This window comes from Saccostrea echinata, unplaced genomic scaffold, assembly GCF_033153115.1.
Source record: "Saccostrea echinata isolate AGI-Se365-2 ecotype Australia unplaced genomic scaffold, CSIRO_AGI_Sech_v1 ptg000017l, whole genome shotgun sequence".
Lineage (NCBI taxonomy): Eukaryota > Metazoa > Mollusca > Bivalvia > Ostreida > Ostreidae > Saccostrea > Saccostrea echinata.
The window spans coordinates 7,247,355-7,270,086 of NW_026889766.1; the positions used below are offsets into that span (position 1 = coordinate 7,247,355).

The following is a 22,732-nucleotide window of genomic DNA, read 5'->3' on the forward strand; positions in this document are numbered from 1 at the left end:
TAAATAATGTACTTGAAAGGTTAATAGAATAAAAGAATTATGCAAGAATTTTTTATTGTATAATACAAAAAGTATTTTCGTAGTTTTAATGATCAGTTAGACTTTTAAGTAATAGATAAATAAAAATGAGACAAAAATAACTTGTCTTATTAAATGTTCACCAAAGACCAAGGGAGGCCAATGTAAGAATTTTCAACAAGGAATTAAAATAGTATAGAAAACTGATAGTTTGTTAATATACTGTATGGTGATGGTGATAAATGGGGAACAGATTAGAACCTAATTTATGAACTGTTACTGAATGCTAGACTAATTATTTTGTTATCCTGATCATCCTATTTTTCTTGCTTTTGGGCAACAAAGCTTCACCTTTCAATTCATTTTATACTCTGTGGATCCTCTAAATTGTTGTATACTCAGGTGACCGTTAAGGCCCTTGGGCCTCTTGTTCATATTAATTGCTAGGTCATTATTTACATACTGAATTGTCTACAGATTTTTCCGTTTTTCCCGATCATGACAAGGAGCACACGGCGGGTGTGACCAGTCGGCAAGGGATGCTCACTCCTCCATGGCACCTGATCCCGCCTCCGATGTTTTTGGAGGCCCTAGGTTGCTCTGCTCTTGATTTGTACTGTTTAAATGAACTTTGAGCTTGAATATTGTTCGTTATCTCCAAATTTTATTATTCAGTTTTCAAAGTGTGATATGTGAGATAAGAAACACACTTGCTGACGGGTCACAATTCAGGTGGGTCGCTCGCGTGGCGCAGTGGTAGAGCGTCTGCTCTAGAGTCGCGGAGTAAGGAGTTGATCCTTACGTCGCGGGTTCGAATCCCACTGTGGGACGTGGAGACAGGTCCTTCGGATGAGACCGTATAAACCGAGATCCCGTGTCGCAGTAGGTGCTGGCACAAAAAAGATCCCTCACTGCTCAATGGCCCTTAGTGCCGAGCATAGGTCAAAACTTGCAGCTCTCCACCGGCAAATGGTGGCGTCTCCATATGAGTGAAAAATTCTCGAGAGGGACGTCAAACAACAAACAAACATTCTTGGTGAGCCCTTCGATTTGAACATGTAAATAGAGTAATCCGCAGATAATGAGAATAATTAAATAATGGCCTATCATAAACAAGAATAAACAGCGCGAATAAAAAGATTATATTTAGCAAGCATGCAATAATTTAAGAAACGATACACATCTTCGTATTAACCACATGAACATAATATGTTTATAGATCATAGTAAATAAAGTAAAACGTCCCGTATTGGCTTAATATGAATTACGTTGGTGTATCGTTTACCAAATGAAAAATAAATGGCGGATTTCTGACTTTTGTAATTAAGATTGTTGATGAATTGATTGACTTCTACGTTTTATAAATCCCGATGTTCTTATAATTTATGCATCTTGGATTAATAAACGGTACCTAAATAAGGGTGTTAATTTGAGGGTCTTGAGGCAACATATTGCTGTTTGACCCCTGACAAACTTCATTCTTTTTTACTGGCTTGTTTCTCGTGAGAAGCAGTATTCATTTACAGACACATGATTTAAACAGATGGCACCTCAAATACACGTGTTACAAGTTGTTTATCACCCCAAAGGCTTAATTTGATTGGTTGAGAAATAAGAAAAAGATAAAGATTTGTTATTTTCCAGAAAGACGTCTCCACAATCACCCCAGGCCTCTATGTGACCTTTAAAATTTAGGTGCCAGTTGGCTCCTAATTAGACTGATTTTAGCTATAAGGCTTTGCAAATTTTTAGTCGCCAGGCACATAACTATTGCTAACTTTTAAACCTTTTTTCTCCTCTTTAGAAAAAAAAATGGTGAAAATATTTATAGTTCAGGAATTTGACGATCACCGATTCAATTTAAAATGGTCGCCAATTTGGCGACTTATAGAAAATTTTTAGGCGCCATTCAAAATTTTTAGGCGCCATGGCGACTAAATAAGTCGCCAATTAGAGCCCTGCATTCCGTAAATTATCAAACGAAGTACATGTATGTCAAGTTTCAACGGAAACGTGTTGACCCTAAGAACCCCTGACGTTGTTACTTAGGATGTTATTAAGTATAAATTATGAACGTACTTTTGGCGATATTTGGTCAGGTTCCCGCAGCTTGTCCTGGAATAAAGAGTTTCTCTTGACACAACAATTCAAGATGGACACTAACTTGTAGTATCTCATCGATCCGAGTAATCATTCCTCGTCCTGTTTTCAGATCGAAATGAAAAATTCCTTAAACGAAGCTCTAAAAAAAAAAAGAAATAAAAACAATATAAAAAGTGACAAAAGAACCAAAATAAATAAATAAAATAAAACGCTCACACACACTTTCTCTTACACACTATTAAAATAACACAAAAACCGAAAAGTAAATAAATAAAGCACAAAAAAAGATGTTTGTTATGTATTTTAACATGCTAAATGGAAGAAATCTTTGGATCTAAATTCTGTATTATGTACGTCTTCTGCAAGGACGTCAAATACCCTCCGTTCATCATACAGGCATTAGGATATTTTGCTTCAATGACCACCTATATTTTACACAAACACAAAGAGAGTCCTACCGGTATATGAGTGTGTGTTTACGTGACCTTGTTTTCTTTAAATCCATATAACCGAAGTCTTTATGTTACTTCACCGTGAATACTGGGTTTTGATCAATCTCATATGCAGAGTTGTCGTTCGTTCCTCTCTCAGACAATAAAATTTATGAGCCGATGGTAGAGAGTGGGTTTTGATGTGCGGAGGACGGATTCTTAATTCTAGTAATGTGGTAAGGATATAGATTGAAGGTCCCTCATAATGAAAAACTTTAAGGTTTCAATATCCCATCATCAGATCGAAATATTTAAAAAAAAAACAAACAAACACGGGTATAAGGATTATCTGGGACAGATATACTAGACATGGCATTCTTTAGCAAAATCAGAGATAATTATGCCTATCAAGATACAAATTTACAACAAAAATGAATATATCTGTAGTACATTTTCAAGAAAGATATTTTTTTCTTGCAAATGCACACATTGGTTGATTGATTTTATGAAAGTTTCATGTTTCGCTAAGGTTTTGAAAATAGGTCAAATTTAAAAAATCGGTCACATTATCTATGCAATATCAAAAGGCAGCTTCTTTCGAAACACCCAGGATTTTTTTGTTTGTAAATTTGATAGTGAACACGCAAACTTGCCCTTTTTGTTTAAGATATCTCCTTAAAATTGATTAGGATATCTACATATTGTATATTTACTTATTTATTGATCTTGTGGCACATTCTTCTATATTTATCGTATTGAGTTTGTACATTTAATTGCATAAAAGATATATACAGCTGTGATACGCGAAGCAGCCCCCTTTTCTACTCAAGGTAAACAAACCCTCAGAAACACAGAAAAATCATGTATTTTATATTCAGGTTAATGGCCCTTTATACAATGAAATATAAAATGTTTTTTATTTTATATTTAAGAACAAAAATTAATATATTATTTCTGTCTTGACGTTTAAAGTAAAGTATCATAATAAAGAGTATATTATATGATAAGCAAGAATGTCTTTGAATAAAGAGGAAGACCTTGATACCGATAAGAAGACAATGAATATAAAAAAAAAAATGTTTGTCTAAAAATACTTTGGGGGAATATTTTATGTATAAGGAGATACACACATTCTTAGAGAGCTTGTTGTTGAATATTTAATAAATGCTTAAGGACAGATGATGCAAAAAAAAAAAAATTATCAAAAATTATGAAAATAACAAGCAAAGAAGTGTTTATATATATCAAATGAATAAGTTTTTCCGCATAGATTTTGATTTTTCATTCAAAGGTTAGCAGTAATGTGGTTTAAAGTGACAAAAAGTTGCATAGATTGATTAATAAGGATTGTTGCAGAAAGGTAGGATTTTGAATATCACAGAAATTAAGTACACAGTTTCTTAATATTTAAGAAATTTAATTTTCGCATCATTTACAATCAAAAATACACGTAGGTCAAAAAATACATACAAATCCAGGCATTCATTTTCTTGTTCGTATCATGTGTCCTTAAAAATGATCTTTCATTAAGTACATTGTCATTTTTAGTTTCAAGAAGAATCAAACAGCTAAAAAAACAGAACCCTAATAATTTATGAGGATATTGAAACATATCCCCGATGAAATCATAATGAAAAAATAATAAATAAATAAATTGACAGATGTAGTATAAGGCGCTACCATTTATTATGATTCTAACCTCTTTCCTTTTGTTTCTTAACATATTAAGGTTGAAAAACAGAAGACGTTTTACTGCAGTTAGCATGTATTCAAATAATATAAAGAATTTCTAACCTTTCTGATGTAGAAAGGTAGTGGGATGGAGTCAGCTCTTTCATTTGCGCAGGACGTCATCCGATGTTCTCTTTGTGATAATGCAGTAGAATACCATTGTACATTATGTCATGTTAGACTGTGCAGCGAATGCACATCTAAACATTTATCTGACAAAAGCAAAAAACATGAAATTGCAGAGTTTACCAGCGAGAAAGATACATTAAAACGCCATGAATGCCCTTCTCACGATTCAAACAATTGTGAAATTTACTGCAGAAATTGCAAGATCCCAGTTTGTTCGAAATGCGTTGTCGGAGTTCATAGGCAACATGATTTCATAGAACTTGATGATTTTTTGGAGGAAAAGAAACAAGATGTTATTGCAGATTTAAATGAAATTGAGAGTCTGTTACTACCTGAATTCCAAAAACAGAAAGATATTATGAGCGAAGAGACAAAAAAGAATACAATTGAAGTAATAACCAATCAGGAAGACTTAATTTGCAAAGCGGTACGAGATTTTGGAAGACAACTTAGAGAGGAGGTATCAAAACACAAGAAAGAAATTCAAGAAAAAGAAAAGGAAAATATTTCCGCTGAAAAAAGGTTTTTGGAAAGCCTCCATAAAGCAAAGTCATTGCTCGCAAGCAATGACACTAAAGCCATCTTAGGGTACAGTGGAATAGAACAAGAGTTAAGAATTGTCCCTCACCAGTTAGATAATTGCATGCCAGTTCTAGATGTCAAAAGATTAGAGGAAGAGGACATAGCTTCATTATTTGGAACTTTTGTAACCAACAAAAGGGATACCAATGAAAATAAGGTATATATTTTGTGAAATTTTTATGCATGAGAATATAAGAAAAGTCTGTCCCAAGTGTTTTTTCCTGATCCAAGGTTGTCCGTCGTCTAGATCTGACATTTGTCGTATATCGTTTGTAAGCTTTTCATATTTTCAATTGATTTCTCCAGACTCAATGGGCCAATTCAGCCAAACTTGCAACAAATCATCATTGCATCATTGTATTAAAGGATTAAGATTTGTTCAAATAAAGGCCACGTCCTCTTTTTCTTACGAATATAACTAAAAATTATGAAACTTGTGGCTTCTTTTTTTTTGGGGGGGGGGGGGAGGGGGTTATATTATGGATTCAAATTTGTTAGAATCAGGGACCTCAGGGGTAGGATATGGTAATAAAATCAGTTTTATGTTCTTTTATATCATTTATATAATAAATCCTTTAAAATCTTCTCAGGAACAAGAGGTCGTAATTAATCATATTTAAATGCAAGCGTAACCAGGAAAGATAGACTTAAAAAATTGGGCGCATAGTGGCCTTCAGAGAGGGCCACAATATAAACGCTTGTTCTAATAATGGCCCATGAAACTAGGGTAAAGCTTAAAGAGCTGGATACAAAGTTTTTTAATGGAATTAAGTGAAATTAAATTTTGGAAAATTCACTTAACTTTCTCTTTGACATACGTTGTGGTCAGAAAGTATTATAGAGGAATAGAAAGAAAAAAAGAAGAGCAGACCGTTAATATATACAACTATATACAACAGGAGACTGTGTTATTCTTTTAATACCAGGATTTTGTTTATACCTTGAAAAAAAAAAAGTATTAAACGTCATGTGTTTTATTCATCAATTTGATGGATGCTATTTTTCTCCAAAAAGAATGAAAATATTGTTGGTGAAGGAAACTTTGAAGACGAGCCCTGGTTTCATGGATTTATACCAAGAGAAGAAGCTGAGCGACTTCTGAAGAAAGACGGGGATTTCTTGGTTCGAGTATCAGAGAGTAGTTCAAAAGAGCGTTGCTTTGTCATATCTGCTTATCGAGAGAAACCGGTGCATACTAAAATCTTACCAGAAGATGTTGTCGTAAGAATATTATTCAATATGACAATCATATTCAGTATTTAAATCATATCATATTTCAAACTACTTCAGATTTTCATTTAATTGACTTTACCATCAAATATTTATAACATCATTTTTTTAAAAAATTTAATATCATTTGTTATCTCAAAATAATTTTAATCAGTCATGGTCGCCTTGTGGTAGGGTGTTCGCTCCTTGATCGGAATGCCAAGGTGCGATTCTCGTTCGCGGCCCTGGGAAAACATTAGTAGTGACTGTTCCTTCACCAAGCGCCCGGCATTAGAAGGGAAAGCCGCGATTCTTTCGGATGAAACCTTAAAAACCGAGGTTCAGAGTCACGCTAGCACGATATAGACCCCTAATTGCTGAATGGCTCTGAGTGCCGAGCATAGTTCTAAATATTTGAAGCCCTTTACCGGCATATGATGAGGTATCTATATCAGTGAAAAAATTCTCGAATGGGACGTTCAACAACATATAATCAATCAAATAAAATGAAACTTTTTTATTCTGCACTTTAATTTTTTTTTTTTTTTTGCTTTAAATGAAATATTAGTAATTTATGTGTCAGTTTTATCTGCATTCATACTAAGGGACTGTTCTTACTGCCGTCAATCATACTGTAATCGTCGTCATTATAAAGCTACTTATTTTTGCTAGATTCTTATTAAAAAAAAATAGAGAGCTTTTGTGAATCTTTTGAGTTCAATTAGAATATATATTTAATTATATAAGGACAACAAAGGTGTTGACCTACGATGGTTTTGCAAAAATATTTTTTTATCAAAGAAAAAATTATTCTAAACTATACCTTACTGACAATACAAAAAAAAAACAACAAAAACAAATAAAAATACCCCCCCCCAAAAAAAAAACACCCGCCCCCCCCAAAAAAACAGCAAAAAAAACGGAGTGTTCTTTGATGCCCTAGCTTAAAAATGATATAAAATTCAATGCATGAATAAACTAGCGCTAACTGTAAAAAGAATGATAAAAAGAATGTTACAGAAGTTCCCTTAACGGCTTCCCTAATTTATTAAAAACATATTTTTGAGTAAGGCCTCCTTTGTTTGCGGATTTTTTTTTTTGTTTTAAAGAAATCAATATCAATATGTCCTACTGTGTTGACATTTGCACGATATAATCGTATACCAACATTGAATAAGTAATTTTGTCTACAATGTTTGCGCTGAAGAAAATATTTGAAGAGAAAATCTCCAAGTGCACATGCATGAAGTGGGCACTTCTGCTTTTGAGTAAAATATCTATTTTTGTATAAAACTGGTTTAGAGAACTTTTATAACGTCTTAAACTTCTTTTCATTTCCATGGTTTATAGAAGTGAATGTTTCCAGGTTGTTGCGAAATCTAATATGTTTGACCGGTCACAGTGGCATAGTGGTAGGGCGTTCGCTTCGTGATCTATAGGCCGGGGTTCGATTCTTGTACGCGGCACTGCGTCAAACCTAAGACGTAAACATAGGTAGTGACTTTTCTTTCATCAAGCCCCCGGCACTAGAAGTGAAAGAACTGTCACTGCTCAATGGCTCTGAATGCTGAGCTTAGGTCTAAATTTGAAGCCCTTCTCTCAAAATATAACACCTTTTTAAAAAACTTTTTATTCAATTTTTTAAGGATTTAATGCTACTAACATTATTTTGATATGATTTATGAACGATTTACTATAGTACTTGATATAGATTATTTACTTGATAAGAACTACAATTTACAACTGTTTTATTTGAACAATAATTTAACGTATAGTCAAATAATCTTAGGAGTAAAAGGCTGCATATTATTTAAGTTCAAACATGAGAAATACTTTTCAGGAGAGACTAGGAAGAAATTGCACTCTGGTAGACTTAGTCAACCATCTGAAGACAACAGGAGAGCACCTTTCCTTAGCCAGCCTTGCTGTACTGCAAAACCCAGTTCCTCGGATCAAAAGTCAACTTGATTTCGACAAAATCAAACTGGATTCAAAACTTGAGATCGTAAGACGTTTACTTTTTTCTATTCTGATTGCTGTTTGTATATGGTTCATAACTGACTTTGTTCTTATGCAATATTTTTAGTAAATGATATCAATAACAACGTATAATGTAACGAATTTGAAAATTTTGAACTTGCAATATGCATGTATTTGTATTTTTTCAAAGCCAGGGGGTACATAAAAATTCAATTGAAGAACTGGGTAAAATACATTTTCCTGTTAGTCAGAGACATAGCAGAGGTGTTGGTTTTCTTTAAAATTTCTAAAGTTGTAGAGGAATATATAAAAATAAGATTTTTTTTTTTTGAAAAAGAAAACAACGATAAATCTTTAAATTAATACTCTTATTTTAATGATTTTATATTTTAGAAAATATAAAAAAAAAAGTCCGTTTTACAATGGCGTAAGAACTTCTTTTTTGGGGTTGCTTTATTTGTTTTAGAACTCTATTGAAGTACATTGTACACATTGACTGATTTTGTAAAAACTGCAGATTCCTAATATTTTCATGAATTTCTACTCCTGAGGATCCATGAAAACAGAAAATCGTATATATGCTATAGCTTACAGAGACTTTTCTTTTGCGACCACAGACATGTGATGAGTTTGATTGTTTAAGGGAGTGGGGGGTGGGGTGGGGGGTATGGTGTCTAATCATGAATTGGCGAAGGTGGAATGCAGTTCCCTTGATATCTTTTTTATTCAATATTGAATGAGCAGGCCTGGTTTTGTGTATATAATTATCAATATCAAATACATATTAAACAGTTTCTATTAAAATGAATAGATTCATACATGAAAAATTCCAATAAATGTACGTAATGAACAGTGCAAAATAGCTTTCGACGAAATTGGAAATCTTAGCTTTGATCCGTTTTAGTCGCCCGCGTGGCGCAGTGGTTAACGCGTCTGCTCTAGAGTCGCGAAGTAAGGAGTTGATCCTTACGTCGCGGGTTCGAATCCCACTGTGGGACGTGGAGACCGGTCCTTCGGATGAGACCGTATAAACCGAGGCCCCATGTCGCAGTAGGTGCTGGCACGATAAAGATCCATCACTGCTCAATGGCCGTAAGTGCCGAGTATGGAACAAAATTTGCAGCTCTCCACCGGCAAGTGGTGGCGTCTCTATATGAGTGAAAAATTCTCGAGAGGGACTTTAAACAATATACAAACAAACAATTGATCCGTTTTGTTCTGCTCTCAGTTTAATGTTTTAGTAGACTTTTGTGTATGTTTACTGTTTGTTATGTTAACATACATTTGCAAACATGTGGATAAATGCATAGATTTATTTCTAGGTTTGGAAATTTTGCAAATATTTCTGCACACTAATTTTTTTTGTTTCTTACTGCTTCACACTTTAGATATAATGTAAAGTTATCTGTTATTTGTATATGTTTGCTCAAAAAATTTAATTCCCGCTCATCTGATCAAAGAAAGAATCTCCTCATTTTAAATAGGGCGCAGACCTATAGGACTGAGAAGAGTTTTAGTCTTTACAAAAATATTATCAATTTCCGTCCAGGCTAATGACGTTAGGCTAAATACATGTAGTAATTCACTTCTCATCATTAGATCATTTTAGCTGTAGTCAATGCATCTAGAATGAAAAGATAGGAGGAGCTTTTCAAGACTTTAACCCTGTAGATTATATTATTGACTCATTTTAATTTTTTTTTAAAATCTTGAAAAGCTTTTTTGATATTTTTCTTTACTTTTCATAGTAATGGGAATGTCTCTATCTATAATTCACTGTATTTTACATGAAATCCAAAGGAATGCATTCATGTTTTTTAAAAACCTGTGATATGAATTTAGACCATTGACTGCAAAAGTTTAAAATACTGTACTAAGCTCAAATATCAATACAACCACAACGCAACTATTCGTTCTAGTGCAATTTACAAGGAATAGCAGTACAGAGGAATAGAATTAAATACTCTGAATTGATATCAAATTAATCAAAAACAAAAAGTGTACATGTATTCAACAGAAATACATCAGAGCTCACTGCAGACAAGAATTTCTGTTTCGAGAGGGAATAATTCTTGTCATCGAAGAACGAAGAATTTACTATTTGTTTTCTTCTTGATGTCTTTGATATAAAAAATGAACATTAATTAAAGTTAAGTAAAATACAAAATCCCCTTTTGAAAAATAAAACAGATTTTGAAAAGACGAGTACAATTATTTTTGAACTGTAAAAGTGTGGCGCCAGGTGGATTCGAACTATGACTCTAAAAAAAGGAACTTCAGTTTTCAAAACCAGCAGTCTAAACTTCTGATAAGTGGGTAAAAATACGATCCAGATTGTCAAATATAGGTTTTCTTATTTTGTGTAGTTTTTGGTGATTTTCGCCCCCATGGCATGGGTACCCCTTCAGAAAAATCCTATTTTAGATTATTCCTTAGATGACCTCCTATCAAAATATAATATTTTTATTTAGGGAAGATATGCCCCTAAGGACTTCCAGGCCGAAAATCATGCAAAAATGGGTGGATAAGGGGGGGAATGTTTTAACCAACTTTAAGGGTTAATTTTAAAATTGTAAATAATACATGTAAATTTAAGGTTCAAAATGCAAATTTGAAAAAAGGATATAAATATACAGAAGAAAATAGCTGATACACTCTGATTTTGAAATGTGATTTTTTCCAGGATATAGTATTCTCCTATAGGTTTTTTTTTAAATTAAATTGGAGGGTCATGACTGTTTTACCGCTAATTATATATGATCAACGCTTAAAAACAAAGTCAAGAATAGCAACGTCATTGAACGTCTTTGGACATCGAGTTATTAAAAAATTATGTGTGCAGACAGGAAAATGCCCGAAAGAGACTAAATTGTTTATAGATGCTACTGGTGATTTCCTACAAGTATTTAAGACCAGTGTTGAAATGGTAGTAGCTTTGTAAGAATGGGAAGATTGATATATTAGATGATCAACTCCTGCGATACTCCAATACCCCGCTTATCGCATGGACGTTACGCCTTTGGATTTTGCATTGTTTCCATACCTGGCTTAACTGGGTAGATATTGATTTTAAAATCTCAAAAATATCCGATATGCAATAAAAGATATTTCAGGAAAAATAACATGTCTTGATAAAGTTATTCGATTTGAGTTGCAAAAAGACATAAAAATCTAAAGAACTGAAAGATATTTAGAACTGTGAAAAAGTTTAGTGATTGCTCCGTGAATCCTGTGACCGCACAGTAAAAGTCATTGTATATTTTCAAAATATTAGTATATGGACCTGATATTTTACATTAAACAAAAGGTAAGACTTTAATGAGACATTTATCATTCTTCAAAGTACACAATAAATTTTCCGCGAATAAATGTGTCCGCGAACTTTTCTAACTACCCTCGTACGTTAAGTTTTACTTTTTAAATGAACAATTTACGGGAACCTGCAGTGAAAAGAGCCCTTCGACTCATATTAAACGAAATTATCCATATAATTTCTCTGTAGATTTATTTCTAAAGAAAATGCTTCTGTGAATATATACTACGCACAATTTTATAAATATGATCAATAATGATAAAGGAATCAAGACTAACGGTAAACCAATAACGTTGTACACATTACATATAACAAAAAGGTATTCCTTCTTGCTAATTAAAATTCTATATTCAACGTAAATAAGAAGGGTTGCTCTTGCTATGTTCAGACAAAAGATTACGTTGAGAAATTAACCAAGATATGACTTTTTGCAGAAACAAATGGGCACATTCCAATCTTTGGTCCAAGGATCTTTTGGTTTTATAAAAGTTTTCATCAAGAAAGATGAAGAGGATGAAAAAATAGTTTTTAAAGATCTTAGTTTCTTGCGACAATTTCACCATCCGAATATAGTAGATCTCATCGGATACTCAGCACTGCGGAAACCTGCTTTACTTGTCATAGAATATCTTTCTGGTAATTACAGTAATATACACAACTTGCCAAGAATGTGTTTTATGAATTATAAATGTGAAAAATACAAACTAAAAGAAAAATTAAATCTGCATCGATAGCTTATGATTGGAATTTAAAATTTATACATTAAATTTATAGTCTAGCTTTTAAAATTCAATTTAAATAATAAAGAAGTTACTTTTAGGTTTTTTAATATGTATTTTAATTGCCTCATTTCTTCGATACAGGTGTTGTAGAGTAGGATTTCCCCCATAGCTCCCCCCCCCCCCCCGAATCTGTACTCTAGAGGTAGGATTTCCCTCAGAGGAGAAATCTCACACTAGAACCAAATTTCCCCCTCTTTCTCAGAGTAGGATTTCCCCCTTTTTTCCAATTGTAAAATATTGACAATACTTGACTAAAAGATTATATATGAAAATCAACTGATTTTTTAAATTGGAAATATGAGTATTATCGACTCAAGGTTTGCTCAAATTTAGTAAGAAATCTAAGAATATAGTTCAAATAATTGAATCTCAACCCAGAATTTTAACTCTTAGATAATTCCAAAATTAGACATTCCAAAAAATACTCGATGTCTCAACCCATTTTAGGGCGCAGAGGTGCCTGTTTGTTCATGAATTTTCAATGTGTATCAGGCCACCTTTAGTGTTTTGATAATTTGTTTGATCTCTACAGAACCAATATTTTTTCTACGTATCGCTGCTTTTTACAAAAAAAAAATATGTTAGAAAATTCGTTCATTAAGTTTCATTAAGATTGTCCATGAGAGTACCTGTGGAAAAAAAATCATAAAAGGGACACTTGTAATAATGTGTCGCCCCCCTGCCCCCTCATACACAAGTTCAGCAGTCATAATATTTGATATTTTATTGGGGGGATGACTTTGGAGGATATTGCACTCCATAATGATTACACAGAGTAGGATTTTATAAAATTTGATAATTGAATCTGTATGGAATTTCTGTACGAGAAATCCTACTCTAGAGTCATTTTTCCTAGGGGAATATCCTACACCAGAGCCTATTTACGGGGGGGGGGTCTCTACTCTAGAGACAGTTATTGGGGGGGGGGGGATTTTAAAAGGGGGAAAGCCTACCCTACAAGACCATTACTTTACAGGTATATGATTATTTACTATGAAGAAAACTAATTAAATGAATAAATTAAGTTTATTCCTATTAATATTTACTGAAAATTGATGCAGTATATGTGAATGTAAAATGTTTAATAAGCATTGTGAATCATACCTTTCCTTTACACAGGTGGTGTGTTGCTGGGTTATCTTAAGAAAAAGGGAGAAATCATTACTGTAAGAAAAAGAATCGAAATGTGTCTTGGGGTTGCAAACGGAATGGCTTACTTGCATCTCAACAAATGCATTCATAGGTAAATATAGGAATCTTAAGCTACATTAGGCGGAAATTTCATGTTAAGTTATATATATATGCTTTCCATGCTTTGTCAGACCACAATTAATGAGGCACGTATTGATTGATTGCTGGATGTTGTTTTACGTCCCATTCAAGAATTGTTTTACTCATATAGAGATGTCGATCACCATATCCTGGTGAAGGGCTTCAAATTTAAACCTAAACTCGGCACTCAGGGCTTTTGAGCGGTGATGGTTCTTTATCGTGACAACGTTTACTGTGGCTCGGGACCTCGGTTTTTAAGGTTTCATCCGAAAGACCCGTGACTTTCACTTTTAGTGCCGGGCGCTTGATGATGGAACAGTCACTAACTATGCTTGCCTCTAAAGTTTGACGCGGCGCAGCAAACAAGAATCGAACCCCAGCCTCCCGATCACAAAGCGAATGCTCTTCCACTAGGCTTTCGTGACCGGTATGAGGCATCTAACAGATGTAATCATCGGCGTATCCATTATGCAAGTAACTGCTTATAGATGGCTAGACTTGTTATGACTGAACATTGTCTCATTATAAAAAGTTATAAACACCTTAATTCTACATAAAATATAGAGATAAAGAACAGTAATCAAGCTCAAAAGTCCACTGAAACAATACAAATCAGGAGCAGAGCAAACACGGACCTCTAAAAAAACATCAGAGATGGGATCAGGTGCCAAGGAGGAGTAAGCATCCCCTGACGAACGGTCACACCCGCCATGTGCTCATTGTCTTGATCATTTGTCGCTTCTAGGTTGCAGAAGTAATATTTCTAATGCAAAAAAGAATTAGAGAGGAGCGAATAAGTATAAGGATTTTACGATTCCCGATTTTATCTTTTCAATGATATAAGGTTTTTCGTCAACTGAATTTCTTCCATTTCCCCTCACTTTTTTATATGCTCTTAATTGTATAGAGACCTTGCAGCAAGAAACTGTTTAGTAAGTGAAGAAGACTCTAGGGTTAAGATCTTTAACTTTTGGATGGCAGAAACGGGAGACGAATATCATATAAGTGGTACACAAAGGAAAATTCCTGTGAGGTGGACATCACCAGAGACCATTCTCTCACGTAAATTGTGTGTGTGCGTGTGTGTGTGAGAAACAATTGAATAAAATGATAAAACCAAATGAAATAAAATAACAATTTGTTCAAAAATCATTTGATGATAACATGACATGATTTTTTTTATATTTTCACGAGTGCAAAGCATGAGTAAAAATATAAAAAAAATCTTGTTTCACGAGTGAAATGAATTCCTTATTCAACTTCAAAACATTGAATCTTCTGTTTATTACATTTTGTTTCATTTTCCCTTTACCACTGTCTATCTATAACGCAGTGTCGTAGGCTGGATTCGTACTTGAGCAGTTGTAAGACGTCATAGCTAAGCCATTATGAGATTGAAAATTGTAAACAAAATCGATTTTAACAACAAATTAGAGAAAGGCTGTTTTAGGATTATAAGTTTATTATCGCTATCTTATAACAAGCTGGGGAGTATTTTTTCTTTACAACAATACAGAGAAAGTGGAAGGAAAATCGAGACTTTTGCCTCACTTTTGATATTTTTATTACACTTGAAAAAAAATATCACTTTGATATTTCACTGTTGAAAATGTAATAAAATGAATCATCTTTCTAATGCATCAAAAATGTTACTGGCACTTCACAATAAGCGATTACACGATAGTTTTCATTGTTTTTCATACAGAGAAATTCACACTCTTCAGTGACATCTGGAGTTTTGGGATCTTAATTTGGGAGGTCTTCTCATCTGGACTACTACCTTACGCTGATATGAATCAAAAGGAAACCGTGAAAAAAGTAACTGAAGGTACAGTTTATTTCTTTAAAACTTGGTAGGAGAATCAATATTAACAATTAACATAGTTCCATTTATTTGCACACAACATACCAAAATTCGTATAATTCAAGTACCTGCAAAACATACTGAAAAAAGTATTAATACAGGGTGTTATATAAGTAAGCTAACTTTCTATATTACGACTTTGTGGGTTATTTGCATGAAATATATGGAGATAACAAACAGTATTCAAGCTCAAAAGTCCATTAAACAATACAAAATAGGAACAGAGAAATTACGGAAAACATGGACCTCCAAAACATCAGTGGTGGGATCAGGTTCCATGGAGGAGTGAGCATCCCCTGCCGACCGGTCACACCCGCCGTGTGCTCCTTGTCATGATTGGGAAATTACGGAAAAGTCCGTCGACAATTCAGTGTGTAAATAATGGCCTAACAATTGGTATGAAAAACGTCAGTCAGCATTTGACTCAATGATAAATTGTATTTGCTGACAAGGTCATTGTATCGACCATAGAACTTACGAAATTATGACTTTAAACGGGACTGCTAATATTCTTGTTTCATCAACTTGTTTGTCAATAATATACCTCGTTTTAGAAGCATGCTCTTGCGTATCGAATCAACTGAAAGATATAAACCCAGTATGCAGATGATCAGAGTATATTGCTGCATAAGTAAGGGAAGTTGACGATTGAAAAGTTAAAGTCATCACGTTTATCATAAAGCTTGGTTGTTAGATTACCATTAACGTCTTTTTCAAGTAAAATATCCAAATATGATACAGATGTGTCAGACTCTGTGGTATCTTTTATCTCAAGCTCACCGGGATATATCGTATCCACATAAGAATGGAAATATCCATTGATATTGTCAATCAGCAACTCAAGCATCTTTTTAATGTCAACTTACGAGTACTTGTGTGTACAATCAGAATGTGTTTCTTAACCAAAATAATTTTGCAAATGACCAATGACAAGGTAAGTAAATTTACGAGTTCCATTTTATTGAAAAAGCAGCTTTCAATGATATCAAAAAGTCTGGACTTTGATTTACCGTGGGGAATGATTGTGTATAAAGTTGAAAAAGTCGTAAGTTTTTAAGCTGTTGATTTTGGTAAATTCTTGTGATTTCAAATTTTCCAAAAGTTCCTTGGAATTTTTAAGTATCCACATCTGATTTACACCACTTCTCGAATATATTATTGCACAGTACTCTTGAAGTTTCTCCTTCACTACTGTTAATATCTTAGTGAGGAGTGAAGAAAGAGGCTTGGTTGAACATTTACTGAAACCCGGTATGTATCTTTGTTTGTAAGGATTTTTATGAAGTTACGGAATCCAATATAGATTTGGTAATTCAAATCCATTTTGGTTGTTTGAAATATTAAAAATATACAAAACTGACATATGATTTTGAAGAATTTCTTCCTTAGAAAGGGAACTATGAGTATAAGTTGGATTACCACTTGTAGAATTAAATCCAAGTTTTTCTAAAATACATTTATTATAATGAGCCTTTACAAACAAAGATAATGTTGTTACCTGCTTTGTCAGCAGGGACCAGTACGTACTGATCAAGTAATCTATCTGATTCTTTTTTCAGTTTTGTATTATTGAATACAGAAGGATAGATGGTTCTCAAATTGCCCCTCAATCTTTTAACAGACATTTGATACACTTAATCCATTCTGACAAAGTGTCAAGGTCTTTTTTTTTCATGTCTGGCCCATCGCCTGGCGTAATCCTCTACAGAACTCATAATATTTATGAAATTCCGACGCCAGGGGAAGGATCAGGGTTCCCTATATTTAGGACCTTTAAAAATTAATGATCTAAGGTCCTCATTATTAACTATATTTACGTCACCGTAATAAAGTGTCCAGCAGGACTGTAGTTATATTGTGAAGAAGAACATGAACATGATGGAGGATTATGTTTCAGATATTCGATATCCAGGCCCTATAACTTTTTCTTGTAATTAAAAAGTTTGGATAGTCGATATATTTGTAGGAATTACAAGGTGTAGTCTTTAACTTGAAATATGGTGGAATACAAGACTGGACTCTTTTGTGATTAAGAATATTACTTATATTAACCGCGTCAATTCCTTTGTTGGCATATTTAAGTTGAAGGAAAAAAAGGATTTTTTTAGTTCTATTTTCTTCAGTAAAACGTGGGGGTTTAAAAAGCCTATGATTTGCAATATCCATAATCACAGATCCGAGCCTATATTCTGGTGTCGAGGAATCAAAAAATGGACTTTCATTGACCTCTTCAAGAAGACTGTTTAAAAGTTTCAAAGGGACATAGTAAAGTTTGGTTGGAATATGATGTAGACCTAACTGTTGATTTACATAAGATAGTAATGAATCAAAAGAGACATCGTGTATTAAAGGTTTATTGTAAGACCGATGCCCATGACTACGCTTACGTGTCTCTGTATGGTTGAAAAGTCTCATCACATTTACATTGATACACTGTGGGCTGGAAAGATTTCCAACACTATCGACATTGTCATTACATCCATAGGGAAAGACTGTCCTTAGTTTTCTAATCCAAAATTCTTCTCGCTGTCTACGGAAAGGTGTACTCAGTGATGGACTGTTTGTGTGGTGGTAAATCTTTTCTAGAATTCTAACTTTCATTGACAAAATAGAATGATCAGGTAAATTAAAATGCTTGTATAAAAGCTGCTGACCCCCATTATTTATATGAAATCTATGCATCCAAAAATCTTTTTGAAAGTATACCACCAAATACTCGCTATACTATATAGGAAGTAATTGGTGGCTACCTTCAGAAAGTTCTATACAAGAACCACTCAGCCAGAAAAACTTAACATATGCGAAAACTTACCCCTTCAAAGGTTAAAATTGTTAATTCAATCGGGGGAGAATAGGGCCGCAATTGGGAGTCAAAATTTTTATGTAGGAATACTCTTTAAGGCATATCCTATATAAAAATATACGAATTATCTATGTTCAGGAATTATCATATTTTCTTGAAAAACGAAGAAAATAAAATAACGAAATCCCTTCATGCACAGAAAAATTGTGGCAAATAAAAGTGTCATTGGCCGTAGTTGTTTCGGAGAAAAAGATGAAATTTAAAAAAAAAGTTTACAAACGACGCACAATTGTCATTGGAAAATCAGAAGTATGGAATTGAGCAACATTAGATCATGAAAACAATAACCCAAACCTTTGGCTTTGGGAAATGGATAACCTTTGTCCTATAAATAAGTTTTTTAATGGGTAATTACTAATTGACACTATTATAATTAGCAAACTGAAATGAAGAATATGTGTTGAACATATGTTTGCGTATATACTCCATTATACTAGCTAACGTATTAGATAAAAGACATAATTTTTCCCTCCATTATTTTTTGCAAATCTTTTTTTACAGGATACCGCATGCCTTCTCCGAAAGGGACTCCAAAAGCCTGTTACGATTTGATGTTAAAGTGTTGGGAAAAGGAACCTACTAATCGATTCCAGTTTGATGCAGTGGTGGAAAAACTAAATAAGATTATAAAGAATGTTAAATAAAATAGAATAGATTCATACCATGTGTCACAGCTGCAATTAAATTATTATTATTATTAAATATATGCTTTGCGCAATATTTAGTACCGTATTCCGATCGGCGCGCATTGCCAATCGAATACAACCGGTTTTGCAGGTGTGTGAGTGCCATGTGCGAGTGTTCTGTTTTGTACTGGTGAATTTCTATTTTTAGCATCCCTATACGCATGACTGACCAGTGACCTGTCATGGACCAATGGATTCCACTATAGTAATTTTTATGCATGTTTTACGAACCCGTGGCCTATAAAAAGTAAGAAACCCGCCAAATTCTCCACCCCAAGCTTTTGTGCGTTTACTGTAACAGATGGTATATTTGTTCAACTTAGATCGATTCAATCTGACTTTAATACTGGATGCCTGTTTTTTCTCTCTCTATATCCATGAATGAATTACAATATTTAATATTTAAGTTTTGTTCTAATATTGGCAAAGCAAGACCGTGAGCCTGCGACATGTATACGTAGCTTCATCGGCTAATTTACATTCACATTGTTTTCAGAATATTTTGCAACACAACAATGTCATTTATAAAACTTTTGAGGTTTTGTAATGCATATTTTAAAATGTTTTAGTTTGATTGTCCTTTGGTAAGGTAATCGTAGTGGGTTTTTTTTCTTGTATTTATTAGAGTAATTTAAAAGCCCCTACAATACATAACGTGAATGGTTACATTTCAGACAAAAATCTCTGAAAAAGGTATACCCCATTCTTTCACACGATTTCTACAAGGCAAAATAAAAGTAGCCATTTTGAACACAAATTATAGCAAATTAACTATTATATTTATTTATTATAAGATATTACGTTATAAATTCATGAAATGGGTCAACTTCCTTTCTTAAACTTATGAAAATGAAAACTGGAGGGGAAAGTTCACTAAATGGAGAATTAAAAATATAAATGTATTATATTAATCGTACACAATCGTTGGCGGGAAATATTTTTCACCTAGCGTTGATTTAGCGTATTTCTGAATGCATATCTTATCATCTATTTGACATTTAGCGATTGTCTAAATTTAACAGAAGTTACTCTCTGCAAAAAGTCAAGCCCTAAATGGAATACACAGCCAAATGTAATACATTTATAGAATGCTACATTATATGTATAAATGCAATATTGTGTTGTGTGAACGTAGTTGATGTCAAGACCTTTTAGACATGCAGTGAAATACACAATGTGCAGTATCATCAGAACCAATATCTACAATAATTTTATTCTATAATCATCATCATTTTCAATGTCATGTAAACATGACTGTAAATAATGATGTCATTTTAAGTAGAGACATACTTAAAGTGATCCTTTTTTGGGGGCAGTATCGTAATAAACCGGATTAAAAAGTGGTTTACGTAGTCTAGGGTGTCTAACTAGAGGACAGCCACGGCGAAATGAATGAAGGAATAGAAATTTCCCCTAGTAAAGGGGTTTCAAATTTGTTCAATTTATTTCCGTTCAAATGAACCTCACATAGTGCTCACGGCAGATGTGACCGCTCGACAGGTGACGCTTACTACTCCTAGACACCTGATCCCACCTGAAAATTCAAGGAGGTCGTGTTTAAGCCCTGTTCATAGATTTGTGTTTTTTTTTATCTATCTTATTCGTTATCTTCATTTTTTTTTCATTCAAATTAAGGACCACGTCCGCCTTAAAGGGAATTAATTATGAAAAGACAAAATTGCCTTTATAATTATTCTCCAGAAAATCATTTAGAAAATCATTTTTCCCATGGACCTCTCCTTTGTACGATTCGGTGTTCCTTCAGACAAACACCCTCGGCTCAATGTACCTGGATTATTGTATATTTAAGTTAACTCAAAAAGATGTTTATTTATTATATTATTGAGAAACTAACGTGACCATCCTATCTTTTTCTGTGTATTCTGTGATAGAATACTAGGGGTTTTATTATGTTAATTCCATCGCTAAATATCCAACGTGTTCACAGCGTTAAACACCTTTCTGAAGCACTTTCCGATTGTAGTAACAGAATTGAGCGATATCATTAAGAATTATACATGTTGCTGTATGACATGTATTTAGAAAATCTTAATTTCAGAGATGGAATAGTCGCTGCAGAACTCTTCCCTTCTTATGGAGGACTCTTGATAAATAAATGTGTTACGCGTTAATTATATTTTATATATCATATACATTTATTATTAAGAAATCATAGAATTTTTCAATCTTTTATATACGTCATGTTTATCAATTTTGCTGTAATTAATAAAATAAATATTAACCCTTTGTTATCTTTCACTTGAACATACTTTTTAAAAAGATGCATTTAATTGGATAAAAATAATTTCCAATCACAAAGCAGTGAAGAATTCATTGTATCACAATGTAATGTTCTAATTTTTGTAGTTACCTCCCTTTTTATATTACGATTTTTATAACTACTACCGCGGTTTGTCCATTTTATTATTTAATATACACCCACAGCTTAAAAAAAAGACTTAATTATCATTTACACCCTTAGTCTTGTTCTTGTTTTTGTTACGAGATACACTGTTATTTCAGCATCTAAGAGTTCGTCAAGTTCTTATTATATAAATATTGCATGTAGTTGAGTTTAACATTGAACATTCTCACCCCAAGAAAACCATCGTCAACCGAGGCGCAGGGTGAAAATTTTCAATGTTACACTTTACTACATGCAATATTTATTATATTATACTGAATGTTTTATACAAATACATAATTACAGTGTACTTTGCGCGCATAAATTCTGCGCAGTCAATATTTTTTGGAATATCACCCGTTGTCAAGCAATGTTGACTGTTGTTATGATGGAGGGCGTGGCTTCATTATTCAGCGGGTAATACTATTTTTTAACAAATGTTTCTCGACGAATCAGATTTAATTAATTTACAAGAAAGTATGATATTTTGTAATAATGACATCTGTAGTTTTGCCATATTCTAATGTTTTATTTTCAACAAATATGGAGAATTCATAATTAAGAAATTGGCAAAAGTTATTCACCAACTTGTACTCCGGCATATCTCGATTTTTCATATTCCCTTAGCCCATGTTTGCCGCTGAACAATGTCAATAATGCTATGCCTCTAAAAGCGTCTCTTGCATTGTGAGAAATATACTTGGCCAAAAGGCATTGAAATACAAAGGCTTGGATATGATAAACTATCAATGAATGATCTCCTGGCACCTGATCCAACCTTTGGCATTTCCGGGACCCTTTTAATTGCCCTTGTCACGATTACTTTTATTTATTGAATTTATGAGATTCATCATTGTTCGTTATCTTGACCTTTTACACTATCATAAGATTGATATAAATGTGAAAAAAAACAGGATTTAATCACATTCAGATTGCTAGATTTATAATCATGTATTGCAATAATAAAAACTGGTACATGAAATCATTGTACATTCGTATTCTAATACACATTTAACATAAAAGTAGAATAAGCATATAGGTAATAGAATTTACATTTAAAATAGGGATGTCAAATCGGTTAATATTTGATAATTGGTTACTCGAACGATTTTCCTGGAGTACTCTGGTACTCGGAAAAAGTGTGTATACATGTACAAGTTTGTTGATTTTATTGAGACCTGTTTACCCCATCGATGTTTCGTTAATAATGCATGTACATAAACACTGAGCCCAACGAAAACGATTTTTGGTACTTAAGTTATGTATCCAACAAACACAAAAGACTGATCAATTAATACACCAACGATTACAAATGCTTTACAGTTTTTGTTTAGGAAGACAATTTGATCAACGGAAGAGAGGGAC

The 22,732-nt window shown here is 33.3% G+C and overlaps 1 protein-coding gene across 1 annotated transcript; it reads left to right on the forward strand.

Annotated features, from left to right (window-relative positions):
• The first annotated feature begins 4,371 nt into the window (after window positions 1–4,371).
• On the forward strand, window positions 4,372–18,921 carry LOC133189306 (tyrosine-protein kinase Fer-like). The gene is made up of 8 exons (XM_061324701.1): window positions 4,372–5,151; window positions 6,009–6,215; window positions 8,044–8,208; window positions 11,931–12,132; window positions 13,398–13,521; window positions 14,458–14,612; window positions 15,256–15,378; window positions 18,779–18,921. The coding sequence occupies exons 1-8, from the start codon at window positions 4,372–4,374 to the stop codon at window positions 18,919–18,921; spliced, it is 1,899 nt and encodes a 632-aa protein (XP_061180685.1).
• The last annotated feature ends 3,811 nt before the right edge of the window (window positions 18,922–22,732 follow it).